A 27,902-nucleotide genomic window follows, 5' to 3' on the forward strand; every position below is an offset into this window, starting at 1 on the left:
CTCCCTCCCAGCCGCCCGCCCCCCAGTCCCCGGCCCCCCCACTAAAGCCTAGGCAGGAGAAAAGGTAATTAGGGGCGACGAGCGACAGGATCCGCCCCGGGTGAAGGTCTCCTGTCCCCCAGGTCCATGACTCCTAACGCAGCTGCCCAGAATCCCCCCAGCTCCGGCCCGAGCCCACCTGGCCTGGGGCGAGGCGCGGCCACCGGGAAGCGGGCAGCGGGGGCCGCAACTAGGCCTCGCTTCCGGCCGCTCGCCTAGTCGCCATAGCAACAAGCGCAGGGCGGCTTGGGAGCCGTTAAGGCTCCGGAGCTACCCAAGGGTCCACGGGCTGCACGGCAGCAGGTTTTGCAGCCACTGTACATGGGGTCGGGGCCGGGACCAGAGTGGGGCAGAAGCCTGGGTTTCGGAGCGGAGCCAGCACGGAAAGACCTGAGAAACGAAGACAGAAAGACGGTGCAGATGAGTTACGGCCGCCAGAGGCTCCCGTAGCACCTCAGAGCCTTGCTGGCTCCTCCAGGCACCGCCCAGCTCCCAGCCCACCCGGAAACAGCTTCGCCCCGCCCCACGTGGGGCCCCGCCCCGCGGCGGCGCAGCCTGAAGACACCTCCGGCGGTGCGCGGCGTGGTCTCCCGATGGCCCGCTACGAGGAGGTGCGAGTGTCCGGCTTCGAGGAGTTCAGCCGGGCTGTGGAGCAGCACAAGGGCAAGATCATTTTCGCCTACTTCACCGGCTCTAAGGACGCCGGAGGGAAAAGCTGGTGCCCCGACTGCGTGCAAGGTGAGGCGGGATTCGGGGGCTGCTGCCCAGAGGAAGTAGCAGGAAGGCCGAGGCTATGGCCAAAGAGCAGGGTTGAAAAGAGGCCGAAGGGGTCTTGCTCCCAGAGACCCGCGGGGCGATCTTAGCTGTCATCGTGCCTCCTTTTCCTTCCCTGTTCACTTTCCTCCTCCTGTTAAGTCCTTCCCTGCCCCGCTAGAGTACTCTTCTTTCTACCATTCGACCCAGTAATCTGGGAACCTAATCCTTTAACTTTCCACTTCCCCAGTATGATTAGTGTCTTACAGGAGACGTGAGTCGGTCTCCTTTCGGTAAGTCAGCCAATATTTAAGCCTTTCATTTTGGGCGCTGTGGCGTGGGGACAAATAAGGACTGGGACTTGGTCCTTACCCTTAAAGTGGCTCTCAAATCAGAAAGAACCACCTGACTTTGGTTAACCTCCTCAGTTAACTGCAGGTTAAAGTCTGAGTACTTACCAAGGCGGAGGGGAGGGGCGGGGGATGCGGTTTATCAGTGACTGATTATAGAGCTGATGTGTAATAATTTTCTATCAACTTTTTTAAAAGCTGAACCAGTCGTACGAGAGGGGCTGAAGCATGTTAGTGAAGGATGTGTGTTCATCTACTGCCAAGTAGGAGAAAGACCTTAGTAAGTGGCAATGTATACCCTATTTACCAGACATGTTCTAGACTCGTGCAAACATAGGCGGGAAGGGCCTTGGGACTCAGGTTTTGCAATCTAACTTACAGTCGCATAAGTCAAGCAATTACAAGATATTAAATACAAATTAGGGGCTCGCCTGGTGGTGCAGTGGTTACTTCGCGCTTTCTGCTTGCTTTGGAGGCCCAGGGTTCGCCAGTTCAGATCCTGGGCGTGGACCTACTCAGCGCTCATCAAGCCATGCTGAGGCGGGTCCCACACAGAAGAGCTACAACCCTACAACTATGATACACAACTATGTACTGGGGCTTTGGGGAGAAAAAAGGGAAAAAAAAGGAGGAAGACTGGCAACAGATGTTAGCGCAGGGCCAGTCTTCCTCAAAAAAAAAAAAAATACAAATTAAAAATTCAAATGATCAGCCACTTGTATTAAGTAACGGTAATTCAATAAATTTGGCCTGGTGTGAGTTCAGAACTTAATTGTCTTTACATTTATTTTATATCTTAGTCACACTTTATATGGAAACTTTGCACAGGGGAATAGGTAAGTCATAGTCCTCTAGGTTTTTTACATGTTTACAACAAAAACGATGATTACTAAAAAACTAAATGTAGGAATATATCAACTATTAAGCAAACTGTAAGAAACTAAGTTAATGTTTCTCATGATCACTTTTTCTTTTCGAAATAGTTGGAAAGATCCAAATAATGACTTCAGAAAAAATTTGAAAATAACTGCAGTGCCTACACTACTAAAATATGGAACAGTGAGTATCTTTCTTTAACTGACTTGGGGCAACAATTCACCCTGTGAAAACTCTTTTAACTTGCGCTGAATTCAAATGTGCAAAGACCTTGACATTTCATCCCAAACATCATACTGCTGTTCAGAGTGCATTAAAAACATACAACCTGGCTGTCCATCCCTATGGCCAATCCCAATAAACTACTAATAATGCAAATATCTGAATATTAGGTCTTTTTCATGCTTTTTTTTTTAAAGCTACTCTTTTAAAATTCTATAAGCACTGCTCAAGAAAGTTGGTTAACATGTAATTCCTTAAAATGCTGCCATCAATGGTTGTTTTCTATTTAATCCATAATTTTGCTTGAAAAGAAACGGTAACTCCTTAAGTTGAGTCATGGCCCCAGGATTTAAATTAAAGAGTTGAGGGCAGGGGATGGCACTGGGCTTGCTGTCTCCTATTTTAGTCTACGGAGCCAAGTATTTTAATGACTCATCTTAAGGCAAATATCTTAACTATTTCATAAAACTTGTTACAACTAGTTGATAGTTGATGAATGGCATAATTTCTCTGTTCCAAGATTTGTGTCATTCAAGGCAGAACAACTCATTCCCTTCCTAATAATATTTTTGTAGCTGCAGGTTAAGATTTGACTGTTCTTCCCTTACAGCCTCAAAAACTGGTAGAATCTGAGTGTCTTCAGGCCAACCTTGTGGAGATGATGTTCTCTGAAGATTAAGATTTCATTATGGCAATTGTGTCTTGATTTCCTGATTTGCTCCGGTAGTAAAAAAAACTGCATACTTGTTTTGAATTCATGTTAGCAACAAGTAAATAAACGATGATCTAAAAAAAAAATCTGGTATATGTCTAAACAATAGAGTTCTATTAAAATGCTCATGAACCCTCAGTTTGCTTGTAATATATGGATAGCTTTAAGATATAGGTAAAATAAGTCTTCGGAGTGTCAGTAATAGCACAAAGGATTGTATTATTAAAGGTGATAGAAATATCTAAAAACCCCTAATAGTGAAGTAGGCAGCTTCCAAATCTCTAAGAGTTAGGATCTTTTACCTTAAATTCCAGGCATTTACAAAGAACTGTTATGCTAAAACACCTTCTTTGGGTTTAGAATGTAGAACTTAAGCTAACCACTGAAGGAAAGCACAACACGCCTAATTCAGCCCCTGCTTCATGCAGGCACCTGTGTCTCACAGCTTTCTGAATGTGCTCCACTCGGCCTGGGATGAGGTGGGTGGCAGAGAGAGGTTGGAGACTATATAACTTAGTGGGGAGAAGCACTCCAGCCCGTGAGTCAGTCACACTGATTACCATTTACTAACTGTGTAACCGCAGGCAAATTACTTAACCTGTCTAAACTTCAGTTTCCTCCTTTATGAACAAGGATTGTTCTGGCAATAAAATGAGAATGCAACTAAGCACTTAACATAGTGCCTGGTTTGTGGTATCTGCCAAATAAATGTTAGCTTTCCCAAATAAGCACAAGTATTTGAGGCTCCTCATCTTTGTACTAGACTAAGGTCAAGAATCCAATTAGTAGTTAACCACCAATCTTCTCCCTGCCATCAACAGGTCGGTGACATACCAATGATTCTTGTTTAAAACTCTCTCGCAAAGCAAGTGGTGATACAAGTATGACTTCCTCTCCTGCAGAATTTAAGAACCTTTATGTACTGCCTGCTCTCTGACTGAAACAGGTCACTGACTCTATTCCCCTCATTCTACACTAAGAGAGGTGGAGTAGCTGATCTGAGGGGCAGTAAGGTTCCAGGAGACAGACTTGCCCCAGGCCCCACTGTACATCAGGAACAGAGCTAGGCTTAGAGTTCAGGATATTTGGTGGCCCTCCCCTTACCCCATCCCCCTCTGCCCCCTTAAATTGGTCTAAAGCACCTAATGTTTCTGTTCTTATTCAGTTGATTGTGTTAAATACTAATAAAAACTTACAAATCCACAGGGAAAGCAAAGCAGAACAATTCTGGTTTACCAGAAATAATCTATTAACAATAAAAAGTTAGTTGGATTAAATAGTCCACTAAAGGTTCTAGGTGCTACCACAATAAAGGTAGGTAGGAAGAGTCTCTTTTCGTCTTCACTGTACAAAAGCAATATATGCATGTCTTAAGAGCCTAGTCTGGATCCGGCTTTTCATTTTCCTGATGTGTTATTCTGCTGTTGCTGCTCTGCCAGGGCTTGCTGAAGACGCATCCGCTTCCGAGAATAGTGCTGCCAGTGCAGAATTTGCTGCTCATCAATAAATTTCGCACACTGAGCATTCACCAGCTCCTTGCGGAAGTGTTCATATTGGAGCAGTTCTAACATGTGCAAACACTGAGGGTACCTGGGTTTAAGTTTATAAGTTAATGATCAACATAATTTAAATCAATAATGCCAAGCTCTAATTCAGTTACTCACTTAAAATTGATCTTGTAGCCTACCATTTCTATAACATTAACTTAGAACACTTTGGTAGTATAGAGTTCTTTGTTTTCCTGCTTATGCAAAGAAGCTAGTCATCAAAGGTCAGCATGAAGCAAATTTTCAAAAATGAGAAAACTCAAGTTCAGAAAAATTAAATAACTTGCCCAAGACCACACAGTAACTGGTAAGCAGAGTCAACATTTGAGGCAAATCATGCTATTCTATTCTGATGATTTCCAAAATGAGGAACATGAACACTTTTTATTTTAGTAATTATATGTTTAATTGATAACTATTGGTTTTCCATCAGTAATGATAAAAAGACAACTTTTATTTTAAAAGTGAGTCAATTTAAGAAAGAACTATGCACAAATATTGTACTCTAGTTTTCCACAGGGATAGCAATTCTGAAATTATGTATACTCTAAGATTGAGCAAATACGTAAGTAAATACACTAGGGATAAAGAAAGCCAAATTTCTGGCTATCAGAAAAAGAGTTATAGATAAGGAAAGGGGGAAGGCTACAATGAACCCTGTTGTTGAGCTGGAATTCAGTATGAACTCACGGCCTTTTAATATATAGAGACAGATATAGAAAGAGGTATGGCTGTGTGTGTATATATACACAGACATACACAGAGTTCCTAGCTTTGTGTGCTGAGAGGGCCTAGAAGCAATGACACTGTGGTACCCATGAATACACTTAGTGCCCAGATGGTGGGTTTTAAATAGCATTTTCCAGAGTTCCTTGGAGAAACGGCTGATTCCAGGGCTAAGGCAGGGAAAGTACAAGATGAGCCTGGAATATTATGTAGTGCCAGAAAAGTGCTCAAAAAATTATGAAGATAAGTCACAAGTACTCAGGAACCAATCTGAAAGGGCTCCCAATGGCCACATCTGGAATCACCAGAGCAAGAAAATATATAATTATAATCCACAAGCCAAAAATAAGAATCCAAGAGTCCATATTAATGTAACTTTTTTAAATGAATAAATAAATTGGAAACAAAGGTTCCTTCCTTACAACTGAATTCCTACTAACAAATGTAGAAAGAATGATGGAATTAGAAAATCACCACAGGAGGAGCCGGCCCCATGGTGTAGCGGTTAAATGCGCGCGCTGCACTGCTGGCAGCCCAGGTTTGGATCCCGGGCGCCCACCGACGCACCGCTTGTCAGACCATGCTGTGGCGGCATCCCACATAAAGTGGAGGAAGATCGGCACAGATGTTAGCTCAGGGCCAGTCTTCCTCAGCAAAAAGAGGAGGATTGGCATGGATGTTAGCTCAGAGCTGATCTCCCTCGCAAAAAAAAAAAAAGAAAGAAAAAGAAAATCACCACAGTAAAAATTGTTTCAGGGCCGGCCCCGTGGCTTAGCAGTTAAGTGCGGAGCGCGGGGGCTCCGCTACTGGCGGCCTGGGTTTGGATCCCAGGCACGCATCAACGCACCGCTTCTCTGGCCATGCTGAGGCCGCGTCACACATACAGCAACTAGAAAGATGTGCAACTATGACATGCAACTATCTACTAGGGCTTTGCGGGGGGCGGGAAAGGGAGGAGGATTGGCAATAGATGTTAGCTCAGAGGCGGTCTTCCTCAGCAAAGAGAGGAGGATTAGCACGGATGTTAGCTCAGGGCTGATCTTCCTCACAAAAAAAAAAAAAATTGTTTCAGGCAAGTGTCTTCAACAGATGCTACAGTTAGTGGGTAAAAGTATGACTGTGGAACAAGATATTTACATAGTCCCAAAGCATTTCTTCACAAGATACTTATTAAATACAAAAGGAAAAATAGTAACTTGATATGGAGAAAACTTGCAGCCACCACCTCAACCAAGTGATCAAAATTAACATCACCAGTAGTGGGACAAACTGACTTCTTATGACTCCTGATATACCAAAAAGGACACAACATCACTTCTGCGTCACATTCATGGGGGAAAAAAAGACCAATGAACTCAGATTAAAAGAGACTAAGAAGACATGACAACAAACGCAGCATATGAGCCTAGACTGAATACTGTCCAGACATAGGACATTAGTGAGACAACTGGCAAAATTTGAGTGAGGTCTGCAGATGAGACATTAATATTAACATTCTGACTTTGATCATTGTACTGTGGTTATATAAGATGTTAATATTTAGAATATCTGGGTAAAGAATATATAGAAATTCTCTACATTTTTCCAGCTGTTTTGTAAGTGAAATTATTTCAAATGGAAAAGACAAAATTTAAATGAATCAATTAAAAACCATTAAACCATATAGGGAGTAGGCAGATGGAGCTAAAATTGTACAAAAGGTATACAAATGACTGAAGTTTGGGAAACAGTATACTACAGCAGTGCTTCTCGAATTTTAATGTGCACATCAATCACTTGTTAAAATGCAGATTGTGATTTAGTGGGTCTGGGGTAGGGCCTGGGCACTGCATTTCCAACAGGCTCCTTAGTGATACCAACGCTGCTGGTCTGAGGACCACATTGAGTAGCAAGGCCCAAGACCACACTGTCCTTCCAAGATATTACAGGTTTGCTATCTATACTCCAAAGATACACAGTTGCTTGTAACTATTAGTAGCTAAGCCTAGAATGCTCTACTCACACCTACCCTGGCTATTTCCTTTCATGAGGGCATTAGTAGTTAGAAAGATCTGGGTTTGAATACCAGCTCTGCCATTCACCAGCTGGGTGGCCTTGAACAAGGTACTTAACCTCTCTAGGATTCAGTTTCTTCATCTATAAAATAAGTTAATGTGACAACCAAGAGAATGGTCCCGAGTAGTATTTAGTCAATAACTGGAATTTAGACACACAGTGATTATTTATCAAACTTGTAGAAGACAATGCTCAAAATACATTAAATGACAGAATAAGGAATTGCAAATATTTTGATAGGCTACAATTATAGCATTAACCAACAAGATGAAATAGAAGAGGTACAAAAGGAAAGTTCTGCATTTAGATTTTTAAAAAGTAAACAAGACATAAATGGATAATCCAATTAACAGCATTGACGAAAATAAGAACTGAAGATTTTAGACATGAAGCTCCCAGCAAGTCAACAATGTGAATCCTTGCCCCCCACGCCCCAAAAAAGTAATGTAAACTTAAGCTGAACTAATAAAAGTGTAACGTGCATATGAGGAAAAAAATGCTATTTGGTCCACTATACCCTCACATCTGAAAGGCCTGTGTTTAGTTCTTGGCTGAATAACATAAAGCACAATTGCAAAATAACCAAAGTAGGGCACATGAGAAATGGCTGAAGGTAGTTGAGAAAAATAGATGTAAGAGATATATTACAATTGCAGGTACTGGCTATTAGTGAAGCAGGTCAAATGGTGGAAAGTGTCTAGAAGAGGCAGCTGCTCCTCAGCTCTAGCCAGTTGTTGACTTGGAAGAATGAGACCTGGGGTTACCAGATCTTCCAGATTTTAAAGACAGCTAGAAATCCGGATTGTTATATGAAACTTTCCAATCTTTAAATGTTGGCAACTATTAAAATAACAAAAACTTCGTGCAGACTGAATGAAATGCCCACTGGGGTTAATTTGCAACCTCCCTTGAATTTAAATATCTGCAAGGCCATTGCTTTAAGAGGGCATAGACTGGTTCTGGATTAATTCAGGGACAAAACTCGGAATGTGGCTTGAAGCTATAATATAAGGAAGAATTTTCTAGCATATAGCTAACAATAGAATTGGCTGTTCCTGAACAGAGCAATATATGCTCACTGGAAACCTCCAGCCAGAGTGTAGATGACCATCTCAGCAATGTGTGGGTGAAACTGATCTTGATGGTGTCTTTAGACTTAGCGTCCAACACTGAGTCTCTAGGTCTATGTGGGAGATCAAGATTTGGCCACCCTGAAATCTATCTCTTTACCTTGGTTGTTTTCTCTGAGGACATTTGACCTCCCCCACTAACTGCCTAAAGAATTTGACATGGTGGCTCCTTCCTGGAACAGATCTATCATGATGGCTGTAAAGATAATGTAGGATGGAGGTTACAATAGGAAAGGCACCAACAAGCCCCTCTTATCAGAAGTTCTGTCTCTCTGGCCACATTCTCTGGATGACCCTGCGAGGAGTTGCCAGACAATCATTTACATTTATAAGGGAAATCTCCATTTGTAAAGGTATCTCCCTCTCTGTTTTGAGAAGAGAGGGGGATGGCCTCATTTCTAGAGGCTTATCAATGTGGAAGTTGAGGCCTTAAAGCTGCATAATAACCTTACTCTTGTTTACTGTGCTTTAGTGGTAATCTCCTGTAACTGACTCCCCCAACCCCCAAAATCCTCCTTTGTCATTGGCTGAACATGGTATTTAAAACGAGAATTTCTGCTATTGTGTTGAGAAACGCAGTGTCCCTGCTTTCTCCCATGTATACATGTTATTAAACTTGGTATTATTTTCTCCTGCTAACCTGTCTTGTTAATTATTTGGCCAGCCATAAGAACCTTAAGGAAAAGGGCAGAGGGAGATTCTCCCTCTTCCCCCTAAAACTACATACATATAACATGTTGCAATCTAATAAAAAAGTCTCTTCTCTGGATTATTAAATGAATAAGTGGTTGTTTATAAAGGGCCAGTAAGGGTGCAAAGGGTCCTGCAGGCAGCAAGAGGATGTGGGCTCCGTTAATCAGTTGTTTTCTTAGACACAGATTAGAAAAGTGACTTGGATAAAGTACAAACTTGAAACATCTTCCTCTCCAACTTACTGTTTGTTTAGGGAAAAAAAGACAAAAAGTTTCACTATTGCTTTTTAACTACCTGGTTAAGACAAAGCAGAAATATGAGTTCAAAGTTTATTTTTTACCATTAAAAAGGAATAGGTTTGTGATTATAATATGCTTCTTTCAATTTAGTAAGCCTTAAAATGACATCTGTTGCACAACCCAAGTGCTAAATATACATATATATATTTTTTTTTAAATAAGCACAGTGCTTGGCACATAGGCGGTCCTATAAAAAGACAGCAGCTATTAAGACTCAGGTAAGGTTACCTCCTCCGGAAACCTTCCTTAGAAGTACCCCTTTCTATGTTCTTTAATTTTCAGCCTATGGCTATGTCATTGCATTTATAGATTGTGGGTTCCTTGGGATCAGAAATCCAGTGAGATGGGGTACAAGGTAAGGTCAGACAGTTCAGGGCCAGAATATACAGGGCTTTAGCTCAAGAAAAGAGACTGTATTTGATTCTACATGCAATGGGAAGCTACTGAAAGGTGCCAAGCAAGAAACTGACATGTTGCGATTTACATTTTTTTAAGAGATTAAGTTGGCTTCTGAAAATTATTTTGCTTTGTTTGGCTTGGCAGGGGCAGGGGGGTAAGAGTGGAAGCAGGGATAACCCATGAGTAGATTACTGCAATAATCCAAGTTAGAGATGAATGTGTCTTGTATTAAGGTGGTGGCAACTAAAAGAAGTGGAGAGATTTAAAATATATTTTTTCCAATGTGAAACTAAGAAGTCTGTTGAATACAGTGTTTTGGAGTATAATAAAGTATACACATATTTAGGACTATAAAATTAAACTTACTTTAGATACTTGGCATATTCTGGTTCTTTCCAGTAAAGCAAGTACTTAAGGTAATTAACAAAAGCTTTGTCTTTGAAGTAACCTCTTTGGGCAAGAACTGAAAGGCATAAGAAAAAAAACACATCTGTAGAGCAAACCAATCCTTGAACTACTGATTTGTAACTCCTAACATAAAGAATTTACTTACATAACATTCCCACCACCAACAGATACTGAATTCAAAACACAAGTCACAGTTTGCTCAATTATATATATACCAGTACAAGTGTAGCATTAATTCTGTTCAATTGAGAACGTATAAAAGTAGTTACTATCATGAATTGCAACTCTTCTGTCAGAAATCATTAATAGCTACTTAATTCAAAGAGGTGCTCAACAACTTACAATTAAGGTAATTTGGGTTGGCTAAACACTGCACAAATTCCAACTCCAACTGAAACCGAAGTCGATTTCCAGCATCATCTAGGAGAAAAGATAGCAAAAATTATCCAAAATAAAGATCACTCTATATAATATTGATTTGTAGAAAGAAAACAGCAGTAAAGAAAAACACGACTAATGCTGAGATTCATTTCTGCATAGAGAAGGGCATGTGATGGTTTTCCTACACTGAGTGTGGGAGAAGATAAACCTTCCTTAGAAGTCTAAGAAAAGCAAAGCCCTGATTAAAAGGAGTAAGTGAGAAGTTTCTCTCAAGTTAAAGAGACGTCATCAAAGAAAATAGGAACTCACACGGGGCAGAATATTTATCACCTGTGAGCCACTATGTAGGGATTTTTAACAGTGACCACTGGGGTAGGTTGTAATAACTGTGCCTTCCCCCATTTCAGTAATGCATTACAACAACTTGTTAAGTAATTAAGTTAAGCAAAGCTAGGTGAATGCTAAATCAATCAGGAAAACATTTAGAAAGCAAGCTGAAAAGGAGAGTACGCAAGACCAAGGAGTGTGTCGCATGTGAGAAGCGTCAGTGGCAGAATAACACACAACTTTGTCGACGATATTTCAAACTTCTGCAAGCTCATTTGAGAGGCAGAAACAAATCGAGGAACGGTTTAAGACCGAAGTCCTCTCCCTTAGTCTCGCCCACGCCGGGAAGTCAGTGTGGTCGGTGTTTGAACAACAGGTGGGGAAAAAGGATCTCCGAACAAACCAACTCAGAAAAGGCCAAACTACCTCTCAGCTTCCCCCTCCCGGTCCGAACTCCATCCCTGCCGGGAGTCAGGCCTGGAAGGAGCCGCCGGGGAAGCGAGAAGAGGGGTCTGGGCCCGCGACAGTCCTATTTGCGAAGACCCGCGACTCCCAGCGCCGCTTACCTGTCTCCATAGCGACAGCCGCGGCCATCACAAGCTAACACGGTAACTCGCCACCAGCCGGACACAGCAACCCCGCGTAGCGGCGCGGCAGGTTCCGGAAGCCGCGGCTCCCCTTCCTGTCGCGGAGCACTGTGGGATGTGGGAGCGGGGACAGTCTCGCGCCGGGGCGGGAGGCTCCGCCCATCCAGGCCCGCCCCGGCCCCGCCCGCGCAGGCTCCAAAAAGGCGAGGGGCCTGTGCGGGGGCCGAAGGAGTGCCGCAGGGGCCCGGCCCAGGATTTTGAAGGGATAGTCCAGGCCCCACAGGCCCACGTGCCTCCACGTTCTCGTGTCGTGACCCTCTCGTCCACCCCTGTGCCTGCGGTGGCGTAACACGTCATTGTGATGTCATTCCTTACCCTGTGACGTAACCCAGAGGCGTGACTGTTGAGGACCGCTGGGCTGCGGGGCCTCAGGCCTCCTTGGGCCCGTTACACTCGCGGAATGGCCGCACCCGGTCGGGGAAAGCCCTCTTCGCCCCGGGTGGAGACCGCCCGCTACCAGGAGACATCGACGGTCCGCGTGGAGAGCTCGTCCCACCGCGTGGAGACCTCCTCGCGGCAGGTGCGGACGTCTTCCCGGCAGGTGGAGACCTCCCTGCGCCACAGCGAGCGGCCCTCCCCCTCCTCCGCCTCCCCTGGGAAGTGGCTCCCGCGCCTCCTCGAGGTGTCCTCCCAGCACGTGGAGACCTCCTCGCAGCGCACGGAAACGTCCTCCCGCCACGTCAGGGCCTCGTCCCTGCGGTTGGAGACGTCTCTGCACCGCGTGGAGAGCCCGCCCCGGCGGGACAGGCCGGCTGCCCGCCAGAATGTAAAAATGGCCCCATGAAACACTTCCCAGAGGCCACGAAAGGGCCGTGGCCCGTAGCCAGGACAGAATTGCCTCCAGTGTGCAGCCAGCCGGCTGCCAAGTGGACCAGTCATCTTTGGTGTCATAGAAACAGCCCATGAATCAGTGTCAGAAAGAGCCAAGCTGCGGTTTCGGGACTCAGCTAGCACTTATTGACCATGCTGCACCTTGGACCGCACTGCCTTTCACCCAGTGAACTATTTTAACTTGAAGCCAGCACAAAAAGTTTTCAGGCCCATGATACTGTATTAAAGTGGGTTGATGGACAAAGAGGCTGTTTCAACCTCTGAGCCAGGTGAGTTTTGGATTCATAGTCCCTGAATGACGACCTTCACTGCTTCAGACTTAGGGACAGAGGGCAAACTGAAATCATGACCAGTGGAATGATTATATGCCTGCTAAAAATCTGAGAGGCAAGGAACAGACTTTCATTCATTCATTAATTCATTGGCCTTTGTTTATGTTTCACAATAATCGGTTATTTTCCTTTGCTAAGCCCTTGTATATGGTACCCCCACCCACACACTTTTTAACATAGGCCAAATTTAGTTAAAAATGAAAATTGAAGGTAAACAACAACATCAACAATCAAGCATAATCTTAGAAGGGAAACCTGACCTGAGGTTTAAGAAGGTGGAGGGAAGGAGTATTTATTGAGAACCCACTCCGTGCCAGGTGTTATTCTAGCACTTGGGCTATAGCAGTGAACCAGGCAGGAGACAGGGTCCTGGCCCTCAAAGAGCTTATGCTTTGATGAAGAGGCAGACAGCAAATGACAGAAAAAGACCGTTTGCTATTGTGATTAGCACTATGAAGGAAATAAACGGGTAGTGTGATAGAGAACGGAGGTAAGGGGGTTCTTTAGATAAGATGGTCAGGGAGGGCCTTGGTGATTAGGCAACATTTGACCTCAGATTTGTATGGATGAAAAGTGAGCCATGCAAAGATCTGGGGAGACTGCATTCTAGGCAGAGGGAACAGCAAGTGCCAAGGGGGGATGGGAGCAAGCTTGGAATGTTCAACGAACAGAAAGACCCGTGTGGCTGGAGCTTAGTCAGGGAGAGGATGGTATGGAAGGGAAGATGTTAGAGAAGTAGGCAGGGGCCAATTCATAGGGGTCTTGTAAGCTACAGTAGATTTTATTCTAAGGTCAATGGGAAGACATTGGAGGGTTTTCAGCAGGGGAGTAACATGATGCAATTTACATTTTTAAAATATCCTGGCTTCTGAGTGTAGGATATAGGATAGTTCTTGACTGGGGGTGATTTTGTCCCCTAGGGGACATTTAGCAATATCTAGAGACATTTTGGTTGTCACAATTTGTGCAGGGGTGGTGCATCTAGTGTGTAGAGACCAGGGATGATGCTAAACATTCTACAGTGTACAAGACAGCTCCCCTCCTCCAAACAAAGGGGCCTAAGTTTGGACTAACATACTAACAGACTTAGTCCAAAATGTCAATAGTGTGAGGTTGAGAAACCCTGATGTAGGGGACGGACAAGAGAGGAAATGGGAACTACTTAGGAAGCTAATGCCATGGTCCAGTAAGAGGAAAGTGGTTCACACTAGGGTGGAAGAAGTGGAGCTAGAGAAGAGAGGGCAGATTAGGGGTGTGTTTTGGAGGCAGGGCTGACATGACTGGTGGATACGAAGGTGAAGGGAAGAGGAATAGAAGAATCAAGGGTGACTTGACTTGAGCAGTTTGGTGTATGGTAGTGCCATTTACTGGGATGAGAAATACCAGGGAAAGATCAGGTTTAGGAGGGAAAATCAGTTCAGTTTGGCCATGTTGAGTTTGGGATGCCTATAAAATACCCAAGTGGAGACACTGAGTGGTGGTTGAATGCAAGAGGTTGGCTACCATGAGAGAGGTGAGGATTGAAAATGTAAAATGTGGGGTCGTCAGTACATAGATGGTATTTAAAGCCATGGGACTGAGTGACAGTCATCTGCCGGTCTGTCTTGCTCATTTTATGAATGAATTTGAGATCTTGTTCTTCAGGGAGCACCAGCTGGCTGAACCCCTCATCCTTCTGTTTCACCCCACAGGGCCTGGATTGACCTACCTAATTTTGCCTTGCCTATAGTCCTTTGGCAGCCACCAATAAGGGAGAAAGTTTGAACTAAAATGTCAGACAAATGCTTTAGAAAATGTGCCTTTCACAGGCAACATTACTTTGCTCCTGGGAAGAAGGTCTTAAAGGTTTAAAAGTTCATGTTTTTTGGGGAGTTTTTTTAGGGAGGCATGCATGGATATTAATGTGTAGTCCTAGTCCTGGGTTCTCATGGGATGACTGAAGAACCACTGAATTGATCTGTAATAGTGGTTCTCAACTGGGGGCAGTTTTGCCCCACAGGTAACACTTGGCAATGTCTGGTGATGTTTTTGTCACAACTGTGGGGGTTGGATACTACTGGTATCTAATGGGTAGAGGCCAGGGATGCCATTAAACATCTTAAAATGCACAGGTCATCCCCACACCCCCACCTCTGACAACAAAGAATCATTTGGCCCAATGTCATTTGGCCCAGTCATTTGGCCCAAATGTCAATAGTACCAAGGCTGAAAAACCCTGAAGTTTCTAGCAACTTAGAAAGTTAGAGTGGTCCTTTGGGGGAAGCACCCCACTTCGTAGCAGGGTTTGCTAGGGGAGAGGGTTAGAAGCAGTGTCCTCTGTCAGATGTCAGGGCAGGAGCTCTCAGAGGAGAGGGATGTGTTGCTTTTTGAGGAGACCCTACATTCGTGCTTTCAATAGTTTATGTGATATTTGTCGGAGGACGAAAGGAGGTCCCGTTTAGCAGAATGTGAATGACCTTGATTCTGAGGGACCTCATGGTGAGGCAGAGTACTTGCTATTGCCAGGCGCTGTGCTGAGTCGTTACCCACTTACTTCATTTAATTACAGGGGAGTGCGCTGGGCTGCCCAGTAGAATAGGGGCTCAGGCCAGGGGAATGTTGTAAAGCCCCCGAGTCTGCCCTCATGCTTCTGCCTCATACAACTTCTGCTATAGACTAATAATTAGACTTTGGAATTTCAGTCTTTGGTGAGCTTACTAATTTTTTTTAACATGGCAGACCATGTGCATTATATATGAACACTCTTAATCAGTGTTTTTTAAATGAACAAAGTAGTCACTTTTCTTCAACAATGTTCCGTGTTAATGTTTTTATTACAAAAGTGATATGTGCTTAAGTAACAAATGAAATAATTCAAGGCTGTGTAAAGAAAAATTTAATAATTTGTCATCATTGCCATTTCCATCCTCTGGAAATAGTTAATGTCAGCAACCTGGTATGTATCCTTCCAGACCTTTCTGCATTAACTGCTTCTATCCCCCTTGTTAGTAGTACCTAGAAGACTGGTGGGAAGATTACTGTGAAAAAGCCAAAGACTTGGTTTCTAGATGATTGAGTCTCTTGGAAGGATACAGGATTCTGGTGGCTTCTTTCCTTTTGTTATACTTGTTTGATAAGAGTTTTACCTAGGTTTCTTCCTCCCAATTTCCTTATCCATGTTGCAAAGCTGAAAGCCAAAGAGGTGTACACAGAGCAAGAAAGTGTCAAAAATGACAAGACTTGAAGGAAAGGGATGTGACAAGATATTTGTTGTATATACTGTTTTCTACATCAGTTTCCACAACTTTAAAATGATCCTGTATGTTAAAGAAACTTATATCTGTCATAATTTTTAGTGTACCTGCTGCATATTATAAGTGTGTGCTACCCATGCTGCGTGTCATCATCCTCCCCACATTGTCCGCTCTTGGAAGCTCCAAAGGAGCACGGGTGCTTTTGTGTCTGTGACATGGTATGTAATGCTGGGCCCAGTATGTGTACAATAAGGCGCTAAGAGCAATGCTGACCGTCCATTCCCAGCCAAGAAAACCTTTAACGGCTCCATCTACTAATCCCGTAGATTTATTGAGCTAGTTAATAGCTGTGACTTGCCTTCAGTTGTTGCCAACCAGGTTAGTTTGAAAAACTAAATAAGTACAAGTCAGCACCTGTCATTCTCCTCACACTCCATTCATTTATATATAAACTGAGAGCAGCTTACAAAATTCAGCATATGTATTTGCTGTCAGTTGTGTTGAAAATACTTGAAATAGAAGAATGCCATTAATAGAATACTCTTTCCCCAGATCACATGAGCCATGGGAAGAACCAAGAGCCCAGCCAGCGAGGTATGTGGCTCAAGTCCTCATCTAGATCTCCCAGGGATCCAGATACCTACTCCATTCTTGCTGTTGCTCCTATCCCAGTATGGCTAGTACAAGTACCAAGCCCTGGGTACTTGACCTAGCCTCTGGGGGGTTCCTCCTGTTTTATGGGTTCCACATGCTATTAGGCTAGAGAAAGAGTTCACTGTTTGAAAACTTTTTTTTTCAAAACAGTTGATCTTCATGGTACAAATGGAAAAACTGAAGTCCATAGAAGCCAAAAGTAATTTGACCAGGAGAGAGGTTCTTGCAACCATTATTCACTGCCTCCCAGGATGGTTTCTTTGATGACCAAATAAAGGTAGGTATAGTGTCCTTAAGTTTAATTTACAGTGAGCATAGTGGATAATACCAAAAATAGAAAAGGAAGACAGACAGAAGTAACAAACATTTATATGGAATTCCACAGAGCACTCTCATTCCTATGAGACTCCAAAAGCACATCATTACTATTTTGAAGCTCTGTTATTAGGTGTATAAACATTTAGCATCAACATGTCTTTTTGATAAATTGGCCCCTTTGTCATTATGAAATGACCTTCTTTATCCCTGGTAATATTATTTGCTCTGAAATCCATTTTATTTGATACTAATATAGCTGGAGTTTCTTTTGATTATTGTCAGGATGGTGCATCTTTTTCCACTCTTTTACTTTCAACCTATTCGTATCTTTATATTAAAGTGGATTTGTTGGAAGTATTATATAGTTGGATCTTGTTTTTTTTTAATCCAACCTAATAATTTCTGCCTTTTAATTGGGATGTTTAGACAATTTATATTTTCTGTGATTGTTGATATGGTTGGATTTAAATCTGCTGTCTAGCTGTCTGGTTTCTGTTTGTTCCCTCTGGTCTTTGTTCTATTTTCTTCCTTTTTTCTTTTAGATTAATTCAGTATTTTTAATTATTCCATTTTATCTCCTTTGTTGGCTTATTTACTCTTTTTGTTTTATTTTAGTAGTTTCATTAGAGTTTATTTTTAACTTATCATATTTTACCTTCACATGATATTTTACTACTTGACATATAGTATAAGTACCGTATAAGAGTATACTTTCATTTTTCCCAGCCGTTTTGCTATTATTGCCATACCCTTTACTTATGCATATGTTATAAGTACATTGTTAGCATATTTGCTTTAAACAGTTGATTGTCTTTTAAAGAAATTTAAATAACTTTTAAAAGCTCTTTATATTTACTCACATAATTAGCAATTTTGGTGCTCTTCATTCCTTTGTGTAGATCCAGATTTCCATCTGGTAGCATTTTCCTTCTACTCAAAGGACTTCCTTAATTTTTTTTCTAGTGCAGGTTTGCTGGTGATGAATTCTTTCAGTTTTTATACATCCAATAGAGCCTTGATTTTGCCCTCATTTTTGAAATACATTTTTTCTGGGTAAAGAATTCTTATTTTCTTTTTCATCCAGTATTTTAGAATTGTTATTTCACTGCCTTCTGACTTGCATTATTTCCAACGAGAAATCTACTCTGTGGTAATCTTTGTTCCTCTCTACAAAGACTTCTCTATGACTTCTTTTAATATCTTCTGTTTATCATTAGTTCTAAGCAGTTAGATTATGATGTGCCTTTGTCTAGTTTTTTTCATATTTCTTGTACTTGGGGTTCATTGTGGTTTTTGGATCTGTGGTTTTATAGTTTTGATCAAGTTTGAAAATTTTTTGGCTCTTACTCCTTGAAATATTTTTTCTGCTACACTATCCTCATGGATTCCAGTTAAGAGTGTATTAGACCACTTGATGCTGTCCCACAGCTCACTGATGTTGTTCTGGGTTTTTTTTAGTCTTTTTTCTCTGTATTTCACTGGATAGTTTCTATTGCTATGTCTTCAAGTTCACTTATCTTTTATTTGCAATGTTTACTCTGTCATAAATACCATCCAGTGTGTTTTTTAATCTCAGTCCTCTCTAGTAGTTCAATTTAGGTCTTTGTCATCTCTTCTGTATATTCTTTTTTGTATCTGTCTAACATGTTCAACCTTGGCTTGGTTTCTTGAACATATGCAATTGTAGTTAAAATAACTTTTAATGTTTTTGTCTACTAATTGTATCATCTGTGTTATTTCTGGGTCAGTTTCTATTGATTGATGTTCTTTCCTCATTATGGGTTGTATTTTCCTGCCTCTTCGCATGCCTGGTAATTTTTGTTTGCATGCCAGACATTGTGAATTTTACCTTGTTGAGTGTTGGATATTTTTGCATTCTTTTAAATATTCTTGAGCTTTATTCCAGGACTCCTTTAGTGACTTGGAAACAATTTTATCCTTTTTGGGTCTTGCTTTTAATCTTTGTTCAGGGGGTTCAGAGTAGCATTAAATCAAGTGCTAGTTTTTTCCCACTACTGAGGCAAAACCTTCTGAGTACTACCTGATATCCTCTGAATTATGAGGTTTTCAACCCTGGCTGGTAGGATCAGGCACAATTCTCAGCTCTGTGTGAGCTTCGGGGTTTATTCCCTCTCTGTTCAGGTGTTTCTTTTCCTGCCCTCGCATATGGTGATCAGTACTCAGCTGAACACTCACAGGAACCTCTGCTGTCTCCAGTCCTCTCTCCGTGAAGCTCTCTCATTTTTGGTACACTGCCCTGTGAATTATAGCTGCCTTAAACTCTCCAGACTCCTAGCTCTGTTTTCTCAACTCAAGGAGACTGCTGGGCTCTGCCAGGCTTCCCCATTCCTACTGCAGCCTCAAAGCTTTCTCCAGGCAGTAAGCTGGGGCAGTTGTAGGGCTCACTTTTGTCTGTTTTTTTAGTTATCTCAGAAAGAGGGGTAAATCTGATCCCTGTTACCTCACCCTGGCAGGAAGCCTTCTCATTATTTAATATAAGTTTTGTTGGAGATTAACTTTATAATTTAGTCTTTAAATAACAGAATATTCAGATGGGACTGTGAATGAATGTGTGGAGTAGTTATCATAGCCCAGAGATGGAGAATGTAACATCTCCCAGTGAGGGATACAATGACTGTTGGGACTTGGTGTCCCTTTTTGGGGGAGAGGGTAATAGCATCTTTCTTTCTCTGGAGAATAGTTGCATTGTGTTAGATAGAAACAACTTTTTTTTTTTCTTTTGGTATGGAAGTTCATTAGCCAATACAATGGGCTGTGGCAGGTATGTTTTTTATCCCTTGACTCCAAATCCTTCTTGTAATATTCTACTTTGTGGCTGAGGCTGACTCCAGAGACCACATTTCCGCTTTGCCACCTGGCCCCATGTTGTGCTCTGCCCATAAGGGGCACTAGAGGGAGCCTTCCAGGCTGGACAAGGGGGACAGGACTTCTTCCTGTCTGCTTTCTGTGGGCTTCCTGCCTCCTTGTGGTTCCTGTGAACATTGTACCGGGAACACTTCACCCTGACAGCAGCAGGGCCTTCTCTTAGCAGCAGCTGAATCTACTTTGAAATTTTCTTCTTCTTTTTTTGTTTTCCTGGTGAGGAAGATTGGCCCTGAGCTAACATCTGTGCCAGTCTTCCTCTATTTTGTATGTGGGATGCCCCACAGCATGGCTTGATGAGCGGTATGTAGGTCCATGCCCGGGATCCGAACCCACGAACCCCGGGCCACCAAAGCAGAACGTGTGAACTTAACCACTATGCAACCAGGCCAACCCCTACTTTGCAATTTTCTAATGTTTGAAGAACTAGCTTTGTTACATCCCACTTCAGAATACCAGTAACAGCCAGCTGGCACTCCTTCTCAGAGATCTGAGTTTCAGCTCTAAGGGTTCCCTCCTGTAAGTTTCTAGGTTTTAATAATTCCAATCTCTTCCTTTTCTTGTCTGCCAGTGAGGTAGAGCTTCTTTCTTTCTTTCTTTCTTTCTTTTTTTTTGTGAAGAAGATTAGCCCTGAGCTAACATCCATTGCCAATCCTCATCTTTTTTATGCTGAGGAAGATTGGCCCTGGGCTAACATCTGTGCCCATCTTCCTCTACTTTATATGGACGCCTGCCACAGCATGGCTTGATAAGGAGTGCATAGGTCCACGCCCGGGATCCAGTCCTGCGAACCCCAGGCCGCTAAAGTGGAGCATGCGAAAGCAACCACTATGCCACCGGGCCGGCCCCTGGAGCATCTTTCTGTATGCTCAGGTTTCCTTTCCTGAGATTGCCTGTTGATATCCTGTGCTCATTTGTCTTCTTTCTTGTCTTTTTCTTCTTGATTTTTATGAGACTTTGAAATATTCTGAATACAAATTTTCATTTGCATTGCAAGCATATTCTCAAAGTTTGTTGCTTGCTCCCTTTTTTAACTTTTAATTATTTTTTCAAGTTTCAAAAGACAGTTACTCAACTACTAGGTGCCAGGTACTCAGGGAAAGTAAGCAGTCTGTGGCCTTTGTCTTACTTGGTTCCCTTCTCTGGTTTCATTTCATAATAGCAGCAATGTGTTTTTGTCTTAAAAAGCTGACCCACTGGGAGTGCTATCCTGATGGTTTTTGAGTTTCTAGTCAAAACCATTAAAGTCTGGTGAAATCAATTTAGTGGGTCACAATCAGCATTTTTAATGTAATAGAATAGAACAAAAAATATCAGTGTATCACACTGTTAAGGAAGAAAAGAAAGAAAGAAAAAGAAAAGAAAGGAAGGAAAGAGGAGAGGGGGAGGGAAGACAAGGAAAGAAAAGCTTCAGACGTTTAGTTAGAACCCTATGTCAAAGTTTTTATTACAATCTTGTGGCAAGGGAATAGGCTTCTATTTTTCCTGGCCAATTCAACAAGCACCTATTGGTAAGGACATTTCATAAGAAAAGAGAATGATTAGATAATCATTGTTAGACTGGATACAAGAAAAAAAATTTTGGTTAAGGATTATTAGATTTATTGAAAGACAATTAAAGGCTACTGAGTCCCCCCTGAGGTTAACGTTAGCCGAGTGCATAGGACAGGCTGCTCAGCAGAGATCTTAGTCCCATTAAAATTCCTCAGAAAATTGCTTAAGCATTTTATCGGAAATATAATTAATTCCCAAGAAGAGGTTTGTGGATTATATTCCCCAAATGTGCCTGACCCAGCCCAGGTAGGGTACAATTTTTTTCTTTTACAGTATGAAGATGTGTTTCATGAAAATTTGTGTTTCAGTCCATATGTACTATATCTTGACGTAAACTGTATTTTTTACACTTCATCATTGTCAAAGAGGGTTGAAAAACACTGTGCAATTCTTTAGATCTGAGATCTGATCAGGGCCTTGGTAATTCCGGGAGTCTCTAAAGCTGCACTTGTCTGTAGGAAACCTCTATCTTTGCAAACACCTAGGGGAAGTTCTCCTAGATGCCTTCACAAACTTACATGCGTATCTGTTAGACTCAGAGGGCTGATAAGAGCTTTGTCTGCTTTTTCCCTGATAATGAGATTTCCCTGATAAAAAGCAGGTCTGCTTTTTCCCTGATAATGAGATTTCATTTGCAAAAGTGTCCTGATACTATAATAAAATCTTTGAAAATTATCAATCTAGTCTAATGCCTTTGTTTTACTTAATGAGGAAAATGAGGCCCAGAGTGAGAGCACCTTGCCAGTCACACAGATTTGGCCCACCTGCAATGGCTCTACCCCCACCAGTCTATCAGAATGGCAAAGATTTCGCACTGGAAACTCATGCATTTGGTTGTCGGTGGCCTGTCCACATTCCCCTATAAAGATGCTTGGAGAGAGGGCTTAAGTAATTAAATTGCTCTTTAGTGTGTCTTCATTGATCAGATTCGTTTATCAGATCCAGGGCCACCTCATCCGTTAGACATGACAGGTTGTAACCCTAGGGGCTGTGAACTCTGTAAGGGCCTACAAAAGTGGTTGAGGCTTGGAAAATTCATTGGCTTCAAAATGTAAAAAGAAAACAACAACATTGAAATTAATAAATGCCAATGTGGACAAATTGTAATATGCATGATATGATATGGATCAGGACCTCTAAAAATAAGGACGTCTAAGACCTAGAAAGGTCTTAAAATGGCTCCACCAGGGTAACTACAAACTAATATCTGGGCTCTGGTTAGATGATGGGGTGGGACCTTTGTCTAAAAGTGATAAGACTGATAGATTTAGCACAGCATTTGGCCAGGGGCAGCCTAGAGATGTTTCCTTTGTTTTCTTTTTTCCCTCCTGTGACCAGACAACACATTTCTTCCCGTTGACTGAGAAACTAGACCTTGGATAAGTGAATTCACCTCTCTGGGCCTCACTGCCCCACTGTGAAATGAGATGTTTGGAGTAATCTCTAGGTCTGTGATTCCCAAAGTGAAGAATGCAGACAGTGCTGATGTGCAAGATGATTTTATGAGGTGTGTAAACATTTTCTGTTTTGATAGTAAAATATTTATTTCAATTTGTATTGGGAAAAAATACAACTAGCCTTCAAACTTGTTATTTCATCAATATTTTGCTTAGGATTTGGTGGGCATTTAAAAATGTTTACGTGAATTGATGTAAAGAAAAAATAATTTAATTGCATAAACAGTGGGTGTGGCCCAAGGTATGAAGGCACACTGACTGGAGTTTGGAAACTAGGGTACGAATTTAGTCCACTAAGTGAGTGTGTTGTGAACTCCGGGAGAAAACCTGGGGCTGTGACATCAATTTAGTGGATTGTAATCAGCATTTTTCTTATTAATGAAATGAAAATAGAAAAATATAGATTATATCAGTGTTCACACATAGCAAAGGTAAGACTTGGTTTGTGAAACTTGTGTACTGTCACAGTGTAAAATATATTAATATTGGGAGTCACTGTCAAAAAAATTGGAGAAGAGTGCCTATCTGAGGTCTCTTCCCGCTCTAGTGCTCCCTCTGAGTCCATGACCATCGTTAAGTTTGTGCCATGACAGGCAGTGGACAGCAGAGGTCAGGCAGTCCCTGCACAGCAGCACATGCTGATCCTTAGAGGAGCAGAACCTCAGGGGAATGCCAAGCAGGACAGAGAGGCCTGAGGCCAGGCCTGAGATGGCAGTTGTTAACAGAAAATCCAGCTCATTTGCCTTCAGGGTGATCACTTCTGAGAGAGACCAAGGGCTCCGCATGCACCCTGGTCCTCCCCTGCGGAGAGGCACTCTCCAGGTGGCATTGTGGGAGCTCCTTCCCGCTCGCTATCCCCAGATTGGATTCAGGTCTCTGAACTTTCAGAACACCCTGGGGATGCTTCAGGGGTCTAGTTTGTCTCAGACTAAGGTCCTGTGATTCAGGACTGTGCCCTAGCCATGTTCATCTGGAAGATCAAAGTGTCTTCTTGTGACATGCCCACATTGATTTAGGGAGGCCTCTTGTCTACCACATTCCCTCCCAAAAGGAGCTTTGGTATCTAAGAGCAGTGAGCACTGCATTGAGCACTCACGCTCCCCCAGGCACTGTTGGAAGCCCTCTGCGTTTGCTAACTCATGCATTCCTCACCTCTGGATGAGGTCGGTCCGGACTTAGGGGCATAAAGAGGTGAAGTGACTTACCCGGGGTCACCAGCTGGAAGCAGCAGAGCCAAGATGCAAACCCAGGCTGGCTCCAGAGCTTGTGCTTCTAACCACTGGCTTCTGCTGGCACGAGAGGAATAGATATCTACTCCCTATGTGTTGTGTCTATTTCAAAGGATAGTGAGAGTGCAGTGTGATTGAAGCTGGGTATCTGAGGATTACTGTAAATATTCAATAAGAGTACCTTTCGACTTTGTTATGAAAAGAAGTTAATTTTGTCAGTTTGCTGTTTTCCTATTTAACCTGAAAGGTGACTCAAGGATCACAAGGATTTATGAGCTTGTTTTACAGAAGAAAAGGAATGCCTTCAAGGATCACCAGATAACCAGCACCCAGCTACCAGTGATGCCCAGAAGTCAGTTTGCCCCGGGGGCTTATCGGAAGTGAAAGAAACACGGAATACCCCTTTGTTTCTCTGAAACTCCTCCTGCCAAGCCCCTTAGCTCTACAAAACCCCCTGCTCTCTTCTCTTATTAAGGCAGATTTGAGAGAACCTATCCTGCGTCTTCTCGTTTTGACCAATTCAAATAAACCTTTCTCCATCTCCAAGCACCAGTGTCTCAGTGATTGGCTTGCTGTGCATTGGGCACACGAACTTGAGATTCAGAGGTTAGGTATTACGTTCAGGAGAAGTCCTAGAGGCCATCAGACGAGCAGGGGATGTTCAATCCCCGGACAGGAAGACAAGGTGAACACCGCTTCCTCCTATTATCTGAAGGAAGAGGAAGCCTCAAGAGCAGAACTAGAATCAAAGATGAAAAGCTACAAGGAGATGCATTTGGGCTCAAAAGAAGAAAGAATTTTTAAAATGTAATTACTATAAGATCTATGGACAAACATAGATAGCCCAGCCCCATTGAAATCCCAACTCTATGCCATGTCTGTGTCAGATCCCCAAGGACAACTTTCCACCAGTTGAGCCAGTCCCGGGATGGACTAGGCTGCCTCCTGCCGCACAGTGCTAAGCACTGTCTCCTGGAGCAAGGACGGAGGGCTGGACAACCACCTGGGAGGAGATGCCTGTTGGACGGGAGGGCCTGGAAGGTCCCAGAAAGCCTGAGGTTTGAGGGTGGTGAGAAGAAGAAGAAAAAAGTGGGAGGGCCATGGGGCACCTCTCCTCCTCCTCCCGCTCCCTGGCCTGAGTCAACAAAAATGTTTCCTATCTCCTATTCCCAAACTGGACTCCCTCTTCCCCATCCACCCACAAGCCGTAGTTCATCTTATTTCGTTCTCTCCCAGACTTCTTAAAAGAGCTGTCTGCACTCACTGCTTAAACTTCCCCATCCTGTAGTCTTTCCCTACACTTGCAGCCGTGCCACACCAATCTGTCCTTCTCACAGTCTCTTCCTGCTATTCCTACTGTCACATCCAGTGGCCTCTTCTCGGTCCCCATCCTCCGTGACTCTCTCTAGTATCTGACACTGGAGACCATCCCCTCCTTCTCAGAATTTTCTCCTCCGGTGGTTTCTATGAGCCCGGTCTGGTCCAGTCTCCCTTCACTATGTCCTCTTCCCCCACCCCAAACCCCACAATGTCGGTGGTCCCCAGAATCCTTTCCTCAACCTTCTTTTCTCACTTTGCACCCCCTACCCCAGTACTCACAGTGCCAGCTGCTGCCTGATGCTGGTGTCCCTCCCTCCCAGACCTCTCCTGAGCACCAGACCATCATGGCCTGGACATTTTGTCCTTGATGGCCCAGATTCATCTTCTATTCAAAGTGTCCAAAACTGGCCAACTGCCTCCTGTTCCCGACTCCCCACCATAACTTTGGCCATATTCCCACGCACCTCCGCCTGCATTTCCTCGGTGAATAACGCTGTCTGCCCTGTTGCCTGGTAGAAATCTCCAGTATCTTTGATTTTTTTCTCTCAATTACCACCCCCTATGGAAGTCAGTCCAGTGGCTCTGTCTGCTTTGTCTCTTGAAATCAGCCCATAGCCATTGCCCTAGTTCAGACTTTTATTATCTCTTTACCTAGTCTCCTTTCCTCTCTTCTGATCCATCTCCAAAATGCTACCAAAATTATGTTTCTAAAACACATTTCACTCTTTCCTTCTCTCTTCCTCAAACACTTTCAGTGTTTCTGCACCTCCTACACTACGCCTAGCTTTGCCTTCAATTCTCGGGCATCATCTGTCACCGGGTCACTCTAGACACTCTGTGCTCCAGCCACGTCCTGCTTCTGCTCACTCCTGAATAGCACACTTTCTGTGACCTGGTTTCGAGTGATGCTGGGACTCCAGCACTGCTCTCTGGTGGGACTGGAGGAGGAGAGCCTAAGGGTGGGAGTTGGTGGAACGGAAGAAGCTGCGGGATCTGGAGTTCTGTGAGGATGGCACACCAGGTGTGGCTTGTCCCTTGTCCTTGTCTGACCCGTGGGCGCTTCTGGATGAGGGTGTGACATGCACCAGTGCCCCGTCAAGCATGATAGTGTGCAGGGCCTGGATCCAGTCCTGAGACCGTTAACTCAAGGCAGGAGCCTGGCTGTGATGCGAGAGACACTGTAATTCCCTGGAGCCCAGGAGCCAGCATCATGACCAGGCCTGGCTCCCTGCTGCTTCTCTGATCTCATCTCCTACCACTGCCTCCCATCCCCCCAGCCTGTTTTCCACCTTGCTGGCCTTCATACTAATCCTCAAATGTGTCAGGTTTATTCCTGCCTCAGGGCCTTTGTGCTTTCCATATACACTGCCTGGAATGCTCTTCCCCAGATTTTTCAATGATTTGCCTCTTCACATCAATTAGGTGTCAAATCAAATACTGATTTTACCGATTAAATATCCCCTCTCCCTCCCTCACCTTCATCACCCTTATCCTCTAACCCTTATTTTATATTTCTCCGTAGCACTTATCACAATGTGAATTGATTCATCACTTGGTTGTCATCTGTGTTCCCCACTGGAAGAGCAAGGACCTTGACTTGTTTGTCACTACATCCCCCAAAGCCTTTAATAGTACCTGGCACAGAGCAGGTGTGCAGTAAGTGTCGTGGTATAAATGAATGAATGGATGAGTGGTCAAGATGAGTTTCAGGACCTCAGTAGTGTGGGCTCAGACAGACTGCCAGGGCACTTGCTGCCTCAGTCTGGCAGGATTTGCTGGCGCTGAGCCAAGGTCATTGGCAGGCTCATGGGTGAGAAGCTGGGGGAGGCCTGCGTGGACTCTTGCTCTTACCCTGGCCCTCTGGTGTTCCTGCTGCCGGTAAAATCACGCTTGTCCTCAAGACCCTGCTCCATTCTCACCTCCCCAAGAAGGCTTGGCCAGTCCTCTGCCCCCCAACCCCGGAGCCCAGCCCACTTCATGGGTGTTCTCACTCCCCACCACTGCCACCTCTTTTTACAGGACCCCTGTGATTGCTCCTTGAATTATTCCTCGTTGTTCACTCCTGTCTCTCCCATGATATTGAAAGCACATCAAGGGCAGGGATTGTCATAAAGCCTCTTTGTGTTCAGTAACTGTGCGCGGGCCGAATGAACAAGGTTCGGTTTGTCTGGACACAGGCATGGTCACTGAATGTTCTCGGCCCCTGTAAGGCAGGGCACCCCCTGGCAGTAAGCAGGGTAGGCGCGAGGGGCGTCGCTTCTCCAGGGCATGATTAAGGGCACATTTGGGAAGCCAGACAGGCTTTGAATAGGGACAGAACTGTTTGGTGACACATGCTTACTCGTATACTAAGTGATCTTTTCCCCTTCTCCTTTTCATTCACCCGTGATTTACTGTTGCCACTCAGGGCCGGCTTCTGTGTGGCCACTAGGAGCTAAGGGAAGACATAGAACTGGTTGATTCAAGTTCAGAATCAGATCTGTGCCTACTACAGGGGTAGGCCAGGAGGGGTGACCCCACAATTCCT

At 43.6% G+C, this 27,902-nt stretch overlaps 3 protein-coding genes across 3 annotated transcripts; 2 read left to right on the forward strand and 1 right to left on the reverse strand.

The window, feature by feature from the left end:
- The first annotated feature begins 371 nt into the window (after nt 1-371).
- TXNDC17 (thioredoxin domain containing 17) lies at nt 372-3,110 on the forward strand. Its single transcript, XM_058560014.1, has 4 exons — nt 372-777; nt 1,341-1,422; nt 2,126-2,201; nt 2,851-3,110. The coding sequence occupies exons 1-4, from the start codon at nt 633-635 to the stop codon at nt 2,917-2,919; spliced, it is 372 nt and encodes a 123-aa protein (XP_058415997.1). The 5' UTR covers nt 372-632; the 3' UTR covers nt 2,920-3,110.
- A 1,054-nt stretch (nt 3,111-4,164) lies between these two features.
- MED31 (mediator complex subunit 31) lies at nt 4,165-11,591 on the reverse strand. Its single transcript, XM_058560012.1, has 4 exons — nt 11,484-11,591; nt 10,552-10,629; nt 10,168-10,264; nt 4,165-4,542 (listed from the first exon to the last, which is right to left on the reverse strand). The coding sequence occupies exons 1-4, from the start codon at nt 11,509-11,511 to the stop codon at nt 4,350-4,352; spliced, it is 396 nt and encodes a 131-aa protein (XP_058415995.1). The 5' UTR covers nt 11,512-11,591; the 3' UTR covers nt 4,165-4,349.
- A 239-nt stretch (nt 11,592-11,830) lies between these two features.
- Nucleotides 11,831-25,135, forward strand: C18H17orf100 (chromosome 18 C17orf100 homolog). The gene is made up of 5 exons (XM_058560013.1): nt 11,831-12,664; nt 16,513-16,554; nt 16,765-16,891; nt 22,708-22,876; nt 24,344-25,135. Exon 1 carries the CDS (start codon nt 11,965-11,967, stop codon nt 12,346-12,348), a length of 384 nt encoding a protein of 127 aa, XP_058415996.1. The 5' UTR covers nt 11,831-11,964; the 3' UTR covers nt 12,349-12,664; nt 16,513-16,554; nt 16,765-16,891; nt 22,708-22,876; nt 24,344-25,135.
- The last annotated feature ends 2,767 nt before the right edge of the window (nt 25,136-27,902 follow it).

The sequence above is a fragment of the Diceros bicornis genome, chromosome 18 (assembly GCF_020826845.1).
Source record: "Diceros bicornis minor isolate mBicDic1 chromosome 18, mDicBic1.mat.cur, whole genome shotgun sequence".
NCBI lineage: Eukaryota > Metazoa > Chordata > Mammalia > Perissodactyla > Rhinocerotidae > Diceros > Diceros bicornis.